This window comes from Phocoena sinus, chromosome 9 (genome assembly GCF_008692025.1).
Source record: "Phocoena sinus isolate mPhoSin1 chromosome 9, mPhoSin1.pri, whole genome shotgun sequence".
Classification (NCBI taxonomy): Eukaryota; Metazoa; Chordata; class Mammalia; order Artiodactyla; family Phocoenidae; genus Phocoena; species Phocoena sinus.
Genome location: NC_045771.1, coordinates 14,759,607 through 14,776,354, shown reverse-complemented (window position 1 = coordinate 14,776,354; position 16,748 = coordinate 14,759,607). Strand labels below are relative to the sequence as shown.

Below are 16,748 nucleotides of genomic sequence, written 5' to 3'. Positions count from 1 at the left end.
TAAGGTAGCAAATGAGAACTGGCTCCTTGTGCCACCTACTTACTCAGGTTTCTTTCCCTGAGAACTTCTACCAGTAATTGGTCAATATCAGATTGGTCTTTATTGAACTGTGCAAGGAAAATCACTGGGATAAATCTCCGTGTCCTATTTGTGAACATCTAGTTCATCATGCTCAGTAGACAGTGACTGCCAGCATTGTTAGAAATTTGTTGGTTTTTTTTAAAATTTCACATTATTAAAAAATGTTGTTGTGTTTATCAAAGTAATACTTGTAATTAATTTTTTAAATCATATAGATCATAAAGAAATTGAATCCATAATTAATAACCTTCCAAAACAGAAAGCAACAGGCTGAGATGGGTTCATGGGTGATTCCTACAAAACATTTAAGAAAGAAATTATACCAATTCTCTACAATCTCTTTCAGAGAACAGTAGCAGAGGGAATAATCCCTAACTCATTCTATGAGGCTGACATTACCCTAATACCAAAACCAGATAAAGACATAATAAGAAAACTACAGACCAATTTCTCTCATGAACATATGTACAAAACTCCTCAACAAAATATGAACAAATCGAATCCAAAAAAGTCTGAAAAGAATTATACACCATGACCAAGTAGGATTTATCACAGATATGCAAGGCTGGGTCAACATCTGAAAATCAATCAGCATAATCCATCACATTGACCAACTGAAAAAGAAAAATCACATGATTATATCAATAGATGCAGAAGAAGCATTTGACAAGATCCAACACTTATTAGTGATAAAAACTCTCAGTAAACTAGAAGTAGAGGGGAACTTTCTCAGCTTGATAAGGACTATCTACAAAAAAACTACAACTAATATCAGACTTAATGGTGAGAAACTCAAAGCTTTAAGACAACGATGTTGTCCCCTCTCAGCCCTTTTCAACGTGGAGCTGAAGTCCTTGCTAATGCAACAAGACAAGAAAAGGGTGGTACAGCCACTTTGGAAGACAGTTTTGTGGTTTCTTATAAAACTAAACATTCTCTTACCATATGATCTAGCAATCATACTCCTCGGTATTTACCCAAAGAACTTGAAAATTTATGTCCACACAAAAACCTCCACATGGATATTTATAGCAGTTTCATTCATAACTGCCAAAACTTGGAAGCAACCAAGATGTCCTTCAGTAGGTGAATGGATAAACTGTGGTACATCCAGACAATGAAATACCATTCAGCACCAAAAACAAATGAGCCCCCAAAGACATGGAGGAACCTAAATGCATATTACTAAGTGAAAGAAGCCAATCTAAAAAGACTACAGGGGCTTCCCTGGTGGCGCAGTGGTTGAGAGTCCGCCTGCAGGGGCGGGGGAGAGTCCGATGCAGAGCACACGGGTTTGTGCCCCGGTCCAGGAGGATCCCGCATGCCGCGCAGTGGCTGGGCCCGTGAGCCATGGCCGCTGGGCCTGCGCGTCCGGAGCCTGTGCTCCGCAGCGGGAGAGGCCACAACCGTGAGAGGCCCGCGTACCGCAAAAAAAAAAAAAAAAAAGACTACATACTGTGTAATTCCAACTATATGACATTCTGGAAAAGGCAAAAGTATGGAGACAATAAAAAGATCAGTGTTTGCCGGGCGGGGGAGGGGAGATGATAGGCAGAGCACAGAGACTTTTTAAGGTAGTAAAAATACTCTGTATATTACAATAATGGATATATGTCATTATATTTTTATCCAAACCCATAGTATATACAACACTAAGAGTGAACCCTAAGGTAAACTATGGATTTTGGGTGATAATGATGTGTAGGTGCATCCTGGGACTTCCCTGGTGGTGCAGTGGTTAAGAACCTGCCTGCCAATGCAGGGGACACGGGTTTGAGCCCTGGTCCAGGAAGATCCCACATGCTGCGGAGCAACTAAGCCCGTGTGCCACACCTACTGAGCCTGCGCTCTAGAGTCCACGCGCCGCAACTACTGAGCCCGTGTGCTGCAACTACTGAAGCCTGTGTGCCTAGAGCCTGTGCTCCACAACAAGAGAAGCCACCACAATAAGAAGCCTGTGCATGACAACGAAGAGTAACCCCCACTCACCACAACTAGAGAAAGCTTCCGTGCAGCAACAAAGACCCAATGCACCCAAAAATAATGAATAAATGGATTTGCCTTAAAAAAAAAAAAAAATAATAAAATTTTTTAATTTTAAAAAATAAACATCTAAAAAAAACAAAGTAGGTGCATCCTTGCTAAAAAATACACCATTCTGGTGAGTGATCTTGATAATGGGAGAGGCTATGCATGTGTGGGAGCAGAGGGTATATGAGAAACCTCTGCACCTGCCTCTTAATTTTGTTATAAACCTAAAACTACTCTAAAAAACTCAAGTGTGGGACTTCCCTGGTGGCACAGTGGTTAAGACTCCGCACTCCCAATGCAGGGGGCCCGGGTTCAATCCCTGGTCAGGGAACTAGATCCCACATGTATGCTGCAACTAAGAGTTCGCATGCCACAACTATGAAGGCTGCACGCTGCAACTAAGAAGCTGGCAAGCCGCAACTAAGCAGCCCGCCTGTCAAAATTAAGATCCAGCGCAACCAAATAAAAAAAAAAAATCAAGTGTACTAAAATGTAGCAAATAATAAATGCCCCACCATAGGACTATGATTAATAAATGATACATTAAAAACTATAATGCAGCTATCAAATATAATTGTGAATGCTTTCAATTATGTGGGTAAATGCTTACAAAACAATATCAATCCAGAAGAGCATAATATGAAATTGTATTTATAGTATACTCTCAATATTTAAGAATATGTGCATGGAAAAAGACTGAAAGAAATATCCTACATTATTAACAGTGATTGTCTCTACACAGTCATATTATGGGCGATTATATGACTTCCTTCTTAATACTTAATTCCTGTATTCTCCAAAACTTCTACAATATTATTGTATTTCCCCCCCAAAAAAATTCTTTTGGAAAAATATTCCTAAATAATAAGAGTAATTCAAGGATACATAATACATTATTTTAAAACTAATAATGAATGTGAGGGGATGGATGTGCTAACTAACCTTATTGTGGTATACACTTTGCAATATATAGGTGCATACAGATGTATCAAATCATCACCTTGTACACCTTAAACTTACACAATGTTATATGTCAGTTACATCTCAATAAAGCTGGAAAGAAAATTTAATAGAAATTATAATACGGCTTCCCTGGTGAAGCAGTGGTTGAGAGTCCGCCTGCTGATTCTGGGGACACGGGTTTGTGCCCTGGTCCAGGAAGATCCCACATGCCACAGAGCGGCTAGGCCCGTAAGCCATGGCCGCTGAGCCTGCGCGTCCGGAACCTGTGCTCCGCAACGGGAGAGGCCACAACAGTGAGAGGCCCGCGTACCACACAAAAAAAAAAAATTATAATAACATTACAAATCAATTTACAAAAACTCAAAACAGTACCTAGAATAAAATTTATATTTTGAGAATATAGCAATAAAAAGGAAATTACTACATACACACATAACATATAAATGAAATTTATTTATGAATGTTTAGATGCATACACTTGAAAGTTACCAAATAGGATAAAAAATACATTAAAAGAATATATGGCATTATCAAGTGGAGCTTACTCAAGAATTTAAGGATGTTTTAGTATCATGAAAACCATGAATATAATCATATTAGGTAACTTAAATGATTAACATTATATGATTATATCAAAAGATACCAATTCCTACCAAAAGCTTCTAATAAACAAGAATAAAGGATGTTATTTCCCTTATTATAATAGAGAATATTTGTTTAAAACCAATAATTAACTTCATATTAAATGAGGAAATATCCAAAAATATCTTATTACAATTTTATTTAACAAAAAGATATAATAGAAATACATAAGACAAATATTTTTGCAGCTACAATTTTATATTTAAAAAAAAAAACCAAACAAGCCATCTAATACTGTTAGAACAAAGACAACTCACCTAAAGACAAATATTTTGAAAATCAATAGCATTCTGAAGATAGAGATTCCCATAGCAATACAGATATATTTAGCCAAGAAAGAATTTATGCAATAAGGGATATTCATGACCTAGACAAAAACATGAACAAATTATAATGAAAGAAATCAAGAAATACGTCCATAATGAAGACTTAATTCCTTGATGGAAAGAATTAGTATCATAAACATAAGTCATAAAGAATTAATTTTAGACCTAGACAATTCAAACCGAAGCATCAAAATGATGTTTACCTTATATAACACATTCCTTAGGGAAAAAAAGATCCTTTGAACACTAAAAATATGTGAGGAGAAAGAGAATCAACGAGAGCAATAGGATACTGAATCAACAGATTCAAACGCAGAGTTTAATTCATTATACGGCAAAAAATATTTAACTACCAAGTGTTATAATTACCAAAAAAATAAATAATGTTTTTGCTCAAAGCCGGGGAATAAAAGCATTGCAATGCAATGTACGAAATGCTAGAGCTTTGAGAACACTAGGAGAGCTGCCTGTCTTGGGGTCAGGAAAGGCTAACCTGACATTTTAAATAATCTAATTTTGCCTGGTTTTGAGGCAGGAGGAGGGAAGGAGTGGCACTTATAGGGAGCATCATTTACAAATAGAGAGTCACAAGATAAAACAGCACATCCCAAAAACTGCAAGTAGGTCAATACACGCAATATTGGGCTGCATTTCAAGAACTCAATTAAAAGTCAATATTTTAAAATCAGAAAATTTATCATAAAAATTTCTGGGTTTGTGGCTGCTTTTGACAAATTGGATGATACGTCAAATTGGGCCCCGCATTCCCATGTGGAAGCAAGAGGCAGTTGTCCCTTTTAGATGGGACAGTTTGCCACAGCACTTCCTCTCTTCCCCCATTCCTCTCACATCCACCTCACTTTATCCATTTATCTTAACTTTCTAGTCCCTGTAGGGATTTGAGTTTTATGACTTCTATCCTCCGTGATGGGGACCAATGAAGGTTATGGCAGAAAAAAGCAGTACGATTAGGTCTGCATTTCAAAAGGTCAACCAGGCAGCAGGGGGAGAGAAGGGTGGTAAGGAGATCAATGGCATCCACAAAAGCCTATTATATTAAAAATTACAATGGGGGTACCATCCTTGAAGTGCAACAGGGGTCCATCTCGCACTTCCTACAAAAAACTCTCCCAAGACAGACTTGAAAACCACTGAGTTATGAATCTGTAAATTAAATGCAAGAGGTGATGAGGGTTTAGAAAAAGGCAGTGTGTTGGGGATGGAAAGAAAGGGGTAGAGAGGATAAAAATTTGCAAGATTTTTAAAGTGGAAAATTCTGCAACATGGGGTAACCAATCTGACACAGGGAATAAGAAGAAAGGAAAAGTATAGGACAATTTGCAGGTTTTTGGCTTAAGTCATTTGGTGCTGACACTCCAAAATAAAGAACAAAAGGAGGAACAAGTCTGGAGGAAAGTCAGTCATTCAATTTAGGGTATTTGGAATTTGTGAAGCCTACAGATGTGCAGCTTCATCTCATAAGCCCTGATAAATTGTCAAAGAAATTCTAATCTGATAACTCTCTAACAGCTGAACCATCAAATTAAAATAAGAGACAGGTATGATTACATAAAATGTTTTTATAGGATGAATACCAATGGAACTAAGATTAAAATGGAATATTATAGAATTGAATAAAATATTGCAACAAAGATTACAAAGGGTCAATAACTTCATATATAAAGGCATAATTATAAGATATATAAAAAGAGGGGCTTCCCTGGTGGCACAATGGTTGAGAGTCCGCTTGCTGATGCAGGGAACACGGGTTCGTGCCCCGGTGGTCCGGGAAGATCCCACATGCCGCAGAGCGGCTGGGCCCATAACCCATGGCCACTGAGCCTGCGCGTCCGGAGCCTGTGCTCCGCAACAGGAGAGGCCACAGTAGTGAGAGGTCCGTGAACCGCCAAAAAAAAAAAAAAAAAAAAAAAAAATATATATATATATATATAAAACACAATAATGTAAAAATCTACTAAGTCTTTTAATGTAAAGAATATGCATTTATACACTATACTGTTTCCATTAAGGATTTAACATGGCTTACAAAAGAAATATAACAGTAGAAGAATAAAACGTAAATAATAATAATAAAATATAAAGATAATTTTTTAATTAGCACCGGAGAAATCGTAACTAAGAAAAAAGAAGCAAATATGCAAAACATAAGAGCTTTCAGAAATACTGTTGTTGGCAACCAAAATGAAGAGCTTAACATAAGTTGCATGGCTCTTACTGTCCATTAGGAGAAAACACAGCACCTTCTCACTTTAAAAAGGACAGTTTTGCACACCTCCCCCAATGGAAAAGAAAAGTTTTCATGATTAAAAATTTTCTAGGGGCTTCCCTGGTGGCGCAGTGGTTGAGAGTCCGCCTGCCGATGCAGGGGACACGGGTTCGTGCCCCGGTCCGGGAAGATGCCACATGCCGCAGAGCGGCTGGGCCCGTGACCCATAGCCGCTGAGACTGCACGTCCGGAGCCTGTGCTCCGCCACGGGAGAGGCCACAACAGTGAGAGGCCCACATACCAAAAAAAAAAAAAAAATTTAGCTTGATGAAAAGCTCACTACGTTGGCCCTATTTCTCAAATGTTATGTTATTGCCAGACAGTTAAATAGAAAAAAAAAAAAAAACTTTACACACCAACATTTGTGGCTATTGATACAACAAACACAGGAAAGAATTTCACAAAGCTGCTTCTCTGTGGTACCCCTTGATGAAAACAAGGAAATAAACACCAGGTACAACTAAAAAGAGACAGCTGGGTGGGCAGGGGCAGAGAGAAGGGGGGAAGGGAGAAGTCAGTATGGAATGGGTGAGGTATATAGATTTCTGATGGTCCATCCTGATCACAGAAAGAATGGATACAATTTAGAGGAATGTATGAGCTACGCATCCTTCATACTACAGGAATCTGAGACTTTGGTAAAAGAAATGGAGAGTACACAGAGTGAGGTAGAAATCTCTGGTGAGCACCCGTAAGTTATATACTCTGCAGTGTCGGCTGAGGATGGATCCACGAGAGTTGGATATCATATCATATACAGTCAACATGCTTTTACGAAAATTAAGGAGCCTATTAAAGGCCAAGTCACATCAGCACAGAGGAGCGCCCCAGCAATTAAAGGGCATGTACAAACTACACAAAATAAAGACATATGGAAAGAAGACATACAGAAGAATATTTACTTGCATATATATATATATATATATATATATATATATATATATATATATATTTTTTTTTTTTTTTTTTAACCCATGCCCCCTGCAATGGAAGTGCAGAGTCCTAACCACTGGACCGCCAGGGAATTCCCGCATGTATTTTTTTTTTTTTTTTTTTTTAAACATCTTTATTGGGGTATAATTGCTTTACAATGGTGTGTTAGTTTCTGCTCCCGCATGTATTTTTAAAGAAATGAAAATCAAGAGTATCATTCAGCAACTATACGTGAAGCAAAAGTAAAGAATAACGTAAAAACTTAATATTGTGTGGATTTTAAGAAAAGAGTTATATTCAAAATTTGTTAGAATCAAAATATCCCAGAATAATGGAACTAGTTAAGCAAATGATGATACATTAGTCTATCTGTGCATGAAAATGATTACGCATGATAAATGTGAACAAATATGGAGAGATGCTTATGGAATATTAACCAAAAAAAAAAAAAAAAAAGCATAAAGTGTATGTAGTCCCTGAATACCACAGTGCAAAAACTATGTATATGGGCGTACAGAAAAGCACTTGGCTGGGTCTCAGAACAAGTCCGCAGGAGCCTGCCTCTTTATGAGCTCTGGCCGGCCAGCCCGGGGAAAGCTCTCAGGAACTGCAGGATTTGCCCAGGACTGACCTCATCTACTCTCAGGTTTTACTCTCCCTTTGCCTGTTCAATGTCTAACCTCATCCTCAACCACGCACCCCCAATTTTATCCGCCCAATCTGGCATTTTCTCCTTCTCCATCTTCTTTAATTCTCACCACAACCTGTGAGGTAGGTATCATTATGGCTATTATTAATAAACGATTAAATGAGTGAATGGTTACAAATTAAATCTCAACAGAAGCTTTGTTTTCAGACCTTCCAATTGGACAACGTTCTTCTTATTTCACTGACGTCCTCTAAGGTTTACCTGCACAGGGCTTCTTGGCTGACTCAGTAGGGCCAGAGACCAGAGGACCGGCCTCTGCAGCCCTAGCTACGCGTACTCCTTGTTTCTCAAGGCCCTGGGAATGCTCAGCAGAAGAAGCTGAATTATCTAAAAAGAAGAAGAAAAAGATGAGGTTTCCTGACATACCCCTTTACTCTAAATTTCATTCTACATTGGGATCATCAGCCCAGCTAATCAGATCACCGATAAAACTCCCAACACTTTGTATTTGGTGAGTTCGTGTCTTCTGGAGTAAAATATACATATATATTTATATATCTCAACAGCAAGCAGAAAGTCACATTTCATAGCTAGGAGAGACCCACTAAACAAGACCAGATCGAGAGAATAACAGGCCCTACCCACAGTACAGGGCAGAATGTCCCTGCCACCATTTAGGGACACACCTACACAGCCTCTGACACTGGTACATGCAGAACCCTCCCTACCTTCAAACCACCACTCATAGTCGGCCACTACCATCCCAACACAAGAAAATTCCATATTAAAGCTTAGGGACTCTGACTTTGATGATCTGGTTTTCCTATCAGCAATTCTCCAAAGCCCACCACCCAATGAAACTGATTTTCAGCTATAAGCAAATCTAATGGAATAAGTACTCCCGCATTGTGATTTAAGAAAACCAAGCCACACCTGATAGACCTTAAAAAAGGACAGACTATGTGGCAATATGAGAAGATATTTATGATGTTGTAGAACGTGAAAATGAAAGATACTAAACTAATGCAGACTTTGACCACCACTGGACTAGTATTTTCTAGTAACAGGACTGAAGGGCCTGTAATTAAATAGTACCAGTTATTATGGATCAGAGTGAGTGGAGTCATATGTGATTTTTATTTTGACTCTCTATTTTCCAAATTCTTCTGTAATGTGGTTAAAATTTCCTAAAAATTTAAGAAAAAACTTTAACTCAATGTAATAAAAGAAAGCCATCCCTACGTTATCCTTACCTAGATTCTAGTCACTAGCCCACCTCCCTCCTCTTTTCACCTACCAAAGCGGTTAAGACTGTTCTTCCTACTTCCTGACCCCCAACTTACCGAGGAGCTACACTGTTCAGACACTTGGGCAGAGGCTATTAGCTGGCAGCGCTGAAAATAAACTCCATCCCTTCCCTCCTTTGGTTAGAACCACAGCTCCATATCATAGAATGTTGACTGACGGAGCTCCCCCAAGGACAGAGCAGCACTTAACCTAGGAAGTGCTTTTTCCCCAGACTCACTTTCAGCTCAGTGTACACTGTTGACAGTGTTCTGTCTACCTCTGAGAGTCTCACCTTTATTTTCAAGCGTCTTGTGCAGCTTCATGTGCCTGTAGGTAGCAATTATCTGAAAATTAACAACGCTTGGAATATTCGATCCTTGGTCCTGCAGCAGCTGCAGGGATGTAGCGTGAATTAGCTGATGAGACCGCTTGCACTTGGGCAGCCTGCACTCTCCCCTGACAAAGGACTTGCACACGTGAAACTTGTTGCATTTATCCTTGAGGTTGCAGTAACCATACAGGGCTTCACCTTTGTTGTAGAGCAAACAGACCTGGTACAGAAGTGAAGCAACACTTAGGACATTCATTTTCACTGTATCTCTTAAGCCAATAAAGGACAGCTTCTCTAAATGGCACCTTCTGATCATCAGTGGCTATTAAAATCATCATGGGGGCTTCCCTGGTGGCGCAGTGGTTGAAAGTCCGCCTGCCGATGCAGGGGACGCGGGTTCGTGCCCCGGTCCGGGAGGATCCCACATGCCGCGCAGCGGCTGGGTTCGTGAGCCGTGGCCGCTGAGCCTGTGCGTCCGGAGCCTGTGCTCCGCAACGGGAGAGGCCACAACAGTGAGAGGCCCGTGAACCCCCCCCCCCCAAAAAATCATCATGGGTGAAAGGCAGATGGGTAAATGATAGTTCCTCCACCCATATCTCCCCTAGCTGTTACTATGTTCAGCTGCCCCTCTCTGACCTTGACTCTCAGTCGGCCCGCCCTCCTATCCCAGAGCCTGTAGCCAGTGAGTGACTTCTATGCAGGTACAAAAGGCTGGCCCCTTGCCTCAAGGCTAGAACCATTCTTCAATGTAATTTTTGCTGTAGAGCCCGGGCATGAATAAAGCCAAGGCCAGACTTCACCTTGCTTGTAACTCTCCCTTCCCTCTTTTTTACTTTACAGATTTTCCCCAAGGATCCCTCCTTCAATAGATCACATGCACCTAAAACACTATGTCAGGCTCTGCTTCCAGGGAAACCAACCTGGAAGCGTGAACAGATAATTTATTATCCAAACTAGGGCATTTTTCAGGGAGCACTATTAATATTTGCATTGGGACCAGACACTGTGTACCTCCTGAGATGATGCAATAGGAAATACAACTTTCCAGGTATTAGCATGAAAGTCTGCCATGGCTGGAAACCCCCCAGTCCCAGGCAGCCAGGGACTGTTAGTCACCCTAACAATATACCAAATATACAAAAAGTTCTTCTATAAAATCAAGCCTAAATCCAATCAAAGGTCCAGATCTATCAATTTACAGTAAATACAGGGGATAGAGGAACATGTTAAATGATATTAGAGGCACACAATTAGTCAAGCCTAAAATGTGGGGAAATTCTAGTGGACACAAATGACCTGGTTTAAAACAAAATGGTATCAGAGAACAAATGAATGGTTGCCAGAAGGGAGGTGGGTGGAGGATGGGTGAAATAACTGAAGGGAATTAAGAGGTACAAGCTTCCAGTTATAAAATAAGTCATGCGAGATTCACTGTAGTGATTTTTTCATAATGTATGAAAATACTGAATCACTGTTATATACCTGAAGCCAATATAATATTGTAAATAATTATACTTCAAAAAAAATTTTCAGAAAATAAAAAAATAAGTCATGGGATCAACCAACAAGGGATTAAGCTCCAAAATATACAAATAGCTCAAGCAGCTCAATTCAAAAAAAAAAAAAACCAAATCAAAAAATGGGCAGAAGATCTAAATAGACATTTCTCCAAAGAAGACATACAGATGGCCAAGAGACACATGAAAAGATGCTCAACATCACAAATTATTAGAGAAATGCAAATGAAAACTACAATGAAGTATCACCTCATACCTGTCAGAATGGCCATCATCAAAAAATCTACAAATAAATGCTGGAGAGGGTGTAGAGAAAAGGGAACTCTCCTACACTGTTGGTGGGAATGTAAATTGGTACAGTCATTATGGAGAACAGTATGGACACTAAAACTAGAGCTACCATATGATCCAGCAATCCCACTCCTAGGCATATATCCTGAGAAAACCGTAATTCGAAAAGATACATGCACCCCAATGTTCACTGCAGCACTATTTACAATAGCCAGGACATGGAAGCAACCTAAATGTCCATCAACAGAGGAATGGATAAAGAAGATGTGGTACATACATGCAATGCAGTATTACTCAGCCATTAAAAAAAAAAAGAATGAAATAATGCCATCTGCAGCAACACGAATGGACCCAGAGATTGTCATACTGAGTGAAGTAAGTAACACAAAGATATCATATGATACTGCTTATATGTGGAATCTAAAAACATGATACAAATGAACTTATTTACAAAACAGAAATAGAGTCACAGATGTAAAAAAAAAAACAACTTATGGTGACCAGAGGGGAAAGAAGGGGGAGGGATAAATTGGGAGATTGGGATTGACATATACAGACTACTATATATAAAACAGATAACCAATAAGGACCTACTGCATAGCACAGGGAACTCTACTCAATACTCCGTAATGACCTACATGGGAAAAGAATCTAAAGAAGAGTGGATATATGTGTATGTAAAACTGATTCACTTTGCTGTACAGCAGAATCTAACACAACATTGTAAATCAACTATACTCCAATAAAATTTTTTTTAAAGTCATGGTGATATAATATACAGCATAAAGAATATGGTCAATAATACTGAAATAACTTTGTATGGAGACATGATTATTAGACCTACCATGGTGATCATTCCATAGGTATTTAAACGTCATACATATGAAACCCACATAATACTGCACATCAATTATACTTCAATCAGTAAAGCCAAAACACGGTATACGATTGTGATGCCAATTTTCTAAAATGAACGCATAATTTTAGAGCAATTCCCACCTCCCCCAAAGAATTCCTATAAAATAGTTTTAGGAATTTGAATGATTCCGAAGCTCATCTGAAAAAGGAAAGAAGTGAGAATCAATTAATGAAAAAAAGAAACAGGAAGCCAGAACAGTTTTTTGAAAAATAAAAGCATTAAAATAAAAATGTAAAAAAATTCACAAAACGAGTATAAGTTAAGGCTTCTACAAGACAGTATTAAGCACATATGGTCTTAACTGCTCGGCTCTAGTAAATCTTGAAGCAATAGATTATTCTGACTTGGGGGCTAGGTCTAGGATCTGTTTTCTTTGATCTCCTGTACATTCTGGAACCAGTATCACACTGTTTAATGAAAGTAGTTTATATTTTAAGATATGATGGTATAAGTCTCTATGCCCAGTTTATTATAAAAGGATATATAACTCAGGAATAGTTGGATGGAAGAGATGCATAGGGCAAGCAAGGTATGTGGGAAAGGGTGTGGAGCTTCCATGCTTTATCTGGGCGCCACTCTCCCGGCACCTCCACATGTTCACCAACCTGGAAGCTCTCCTAAAGCCATCCTTTTGGGTTTTTTATGGAGGCTTCATTACATGGGCATGATTGTTTAAATCACGGGCCACTGGTAATTGAACTCAATCTCTAGGCCCTTTTCCCTCCCAGGAGGTGGGAGTGGGACTGAAAGTGCCAACCTTCTAATCACATGACTGGTTATTAGGGAAACCAGCTCCCATCCCTAGGTTACCTAGAGGCTTTCCAAAAGTCACCACATGAACATAACAAAAGTCACTTTTTATCGCTCTCACGTTTGAAATGTACACACCGTTATATTTAAAATGGATAACCAGGGACTTCCCTGGTAGTGCAGAGGTTAAGAATCCGCCTGCCAACGCAGGGCACATGGGTTCGAGCCCTGGTCCGGGCAGATCCCACATGCCACGGAGCAACTAAGCCTGTGTACCACAACTACTGAAGCCCGCACACCACAAATTACTGAGCCCAGGTGCTGCAACTACTGAAGCCCGCGAACCTAGAGCCTGTGCTCTGCAACAGGAGAAGCCATTGCAGTGAGAAGCCCGCACACCGCAACGAAGAGCAGCCCCTGCTCACCACAACTAGAGAAAGCCCATGCGCAGCAACGAAGACCCAACACAGCCAAAAATTAATAAGTAAATAAATTAATTAATTTGAAAAAAAAGTAAAATGGATAACCAACAAGGACCTACTGTATAGCACAGGAAACTCTGCTCAATATTATGTAACAACCTAAATGGGAAAACAATATGAAAAAAAAATAGATACAGTATATGTATAATTGAATCACTCTGCTGTACACCTGAAACTATCACTACATTGTTAATCAACTATAATCCAATATAAAATAAAAAGTTAAAAAAAAATTTAGGAAATTCCAAGGGTCTTAGGAACTCTGTGCCAGGGGCAGAGACAAAGACCAAATATATATTTCTTATTATAAACCACAATATCACAATACTTGCCCCTTATTGATTTTTTATGTGTACTGTACCTATATTACATACTGAATCTTTAGGAGTGTGGCAGAAAGGAATCACCAGGCATTTTCACACACGAGACGTGAGGTACCACTCCTGCCTCATCCACTGTGCTTGTCCACGGTCCCTGCTGTCTAAGTGGCCGTGTTTTGTGCCACGTGCCACACACCTCCAGTTCCAGATGATTAGACCGAAGGCAGGCTCCTATCTTAAATGCAGCTAACCCATCAACTGCTCACAGAACACTGGAGGCTGGACCCAGGGTACTCGGGTAGAAGCCATAAAGAAAAAAATGCATTAAGTTTAACAAGTGAAAAATGTTAAGCTTCTATAAGTCAAAAAAACTCATAAACACTAAAGGTAAACAGAAGTTGCACTGCCCCTTCTCTCTGAGACAAAACAGACCACCCCCCCCCACCGCCCCCCTATAGCTGCCGCATCCTCCTCTCCCTTCCTGCCAAGATCTCTCGTAATACTTTCTTTGGGGATTCCAACCCTTCTGTTTAAAAAATTCTTTGTGTATAGCTAAACAGATACAAATGTGCTAATTCTACCATTATAGCAGTTATAATGGGTACCTTTGGAACAACATAATGTAGTTCCAAAACAATTCAAATTAATATCTAAAGCCCCCAAAAAGTAAATGGGGGGGTATTTGTAACAAAGTGACCAAAAAAGGGATCTGTATCGTTAAAGACATCTTATGAATTAACAGGAAAAGACAAACGCCTGGATAGAAAAGTCAACAAAAGTATAAACAGGTAATTCACAGAACACAGGCTTCGTAATCAGACAAAACTAAATTCAAATCTGCCATTTTCTATGTGACCTTGGGCAAGTTATTTAATCGAGCCTCAGTTGCCTCCCCTGTAAAATGGGGACAGGCATACCTCACTCATAGGCTATTCATCAGCTAAGGTATACGAATTACTCAGCATTCAGTAAGAACTCAAAAAAACCAGTAGCCATTATTATTATTTCTATACCACACTTCTTGTGTATAAAAGCCCAATAAAATCATAGACTGCAGAAAGGCCAGCACTGTATTATACCCACCCCCCCTTCCCCTCAGGCTGTCCTCTGTAAGCAGATTGTTGAGGTTCTCCCCTGACTTTTTTCAAGGTGCAGACAATATGAGGGTGACTCCTTAGTGACTCACCTCTGGTAAAAGGCAGGGGTCATTCTGCAAAAGAAGGATCCGAAGCTGGGCCTCATTGAGACCAAACAGTCCCTGGTTTTTCAGGACTTGGATGTTGACAGGTATGTGGATATCATGAGAAAGGGTGCAGGTAGACCTAGAACACAAAGGTCTGGATCAGAGGCCCAGATGAAGGAGGGGCCAGACTGTCAAATCCCTTCCCTAGGGTCACTTTCAACTTGCAGGTGAAGTTATACAATTTTCCATGAACCCATGGATACTACAGTCTAATAAGCTCTGATAATAAGAAAGCTGGGATGAAGCAACTCCCCTCCCAGAGCCATTTAATTCTGAATGAGGATGTTTTAAGGCCAAAGGGACCCCCTCCCCCAGTCACCTGCCTTGACAGAGGGTGCCCGTGGGTGGGTTCTGCAGAGGACCGCACTGGGCCTTCTCCACCCCAAGCGGCTGCGCACCCCACCATCCACCAACCTTAAACAGAATGCATGCCTCCTCCCCCCACCCCGCTTTGGGGGGGCTAGAGGAAACCGAGGAAGACTGGAGTTAGGAGGCCGCCTCTAACGACCTCTTCCAAATCATCCAGCCCTCAGTTTCCTGGAGTGGGGGGGCAAACTAAATCGCTCTTTCTAAACCTAGAGAGCACAGACTCGCGTCTGTAAAACTGTGCTCAAGTGGGAAGGGCCGATCTCTGGATAAAGGATCCATGAATCTCATGGGGTCCTCAAATGGCCCCCAAAGGGCCACTGGTGGAAATGAACGCAAAAGTCCCAACCTGATTTATCCCGGCCGTGCTGTGGAAGATCTCGAGGGGCGGGGGGGGGGGGGGGGGGGAAGAAGCTGCAATCTGGGGCAGGGGGAGGCTGTTGAGAAGTCCAAGTCCGTACGATCTTCCGCCTCATTCCGCAGCTGGGAGCGCGGGGAGGCCTCCCAGCGAAGGACCCTGAGGGGCCCCTTCCCGGGGCTTTCCTTCCGCCCTTCCGGAGGAGGGCGTCAGGCCCGGACCAACGACCCCTTTTCTTACTTCTTAGCTGGGTACCGCTTCCGGCTGGCCAGGCCAGGCCCGCGGCCCGCGCGCCCTGACCGCCGCGTCCCGCCCGCCGCCCCGACCCGTCCGCAGCCTCACCAGCAGTCGCGGTTCGGGCACTTGCCCATCATGTGGCGGCGGCAGAGGTGCAGCTGGTCGCAGGCCTGGCACTCGCCGCGCTGGTAGCGAGCGCAGAGGCGCGCGGAGGACACAGCGACAACCCGCCAGGCCAAGGGGCCGCCGCCGCCGCCCGCGCCGCCCGCGCCGGCCGCCACTTCGGCCTCGGCGTCCCACGGGTCCTCCCGCACCTCCACCTCCTGCAGCAGGAAGCGGTCGGGCCCGGCCTGGCGCAGCACGTCCCGCAGCCGGGCCTCCGAGAGTTCCACGTGGCCGCGCAGATCCTGCAGGAACATGCGGCCGCCGTGGGCGCACAGCACCTTGGTGAGGAACGAGCATACCGTGGGCTCCGCCATGGTCGCGGCCCGGCTCCTTGTGCGGAAATCCGAGGCGGGCACACTCCTCCCAGTCACGTCCACGACTACAAACCCCGTTCCCGGGGCGGGGCGGGCCGGGGGGAGGGTGGGCGAGGGGCGGCCGCCTGCGGGCCGCGGCGCAGAGAGGCGGGCCCCGGGGCCTGGGTCCACCCTAGGCGCGAATCGGGCGGGGACAGACTTGATTGAGCGCCTGCTCTGCGCCAGGCACCCTTCAAGGTTAAGTCCTCGCCTGGAG

At 42.0% G+C, this 16,748-nt stretch overlaps 1 protein-coding gene across 1 annotated transcript; it reads right to left on the bottom strand.

Moving 5' to 3' along the window:
- Window positions 1-3,508: 3,508 nt before the first annotated feature.
- Window positions 3,509-16,525, bottom strand: ZC3HAV1L (zinc finger CCCH-type containing, antiviral 1 like). The gene is made up of 5 exons (XM_032644001.1): window positions 16,119-16,525; window positions 14,996-15,131; window positions 9,492-9,750; window positions 8,174-8,299; window positions 3,509-4,084 (listed from the first exon to the last, which is right to left on the bottom strand). Exons 1-5 carry the CDS (start codon window positions 16,490-16,492, stop codon window positions 4,044-4,046), a joined length of 936 nt encoding a protein of 311 aa, XP_032499892.1. The 5' UTR covers window positions 16,493-16,525; the 3' UTR covers window positions 3,509-4,043.
- Between the last annotated feature and the right edge of the window lie 223 nt (window positions 16,526-16,748).

Excerpts from the sequence above, each read along its gene's own strand:
- ZC3HAV1L (XM_032644001.1), bottom strand. The coding sequence starts at position 16,492 with ATGGCGGAGCCCACGGTATGCTCGTTCCTCACCAAGGTGCTGTGCGCC. Across the intron at positions 15,132-16,118 it reads TGCCCGAACCGCGACTGCTG|GTCTACCTGCACCCTTTCTC; the intron begins GTGAGGCTGCGG and ends TTTGTGTTCTAG. Across the intron at positions 4,085-8,173 it reads AGCCAAGAAGCCCTGTGCAG|GTCATGAATATCCCTTATTG; the intron begins GTAAACCTTAGA and ends GTTTTTGTCTAG.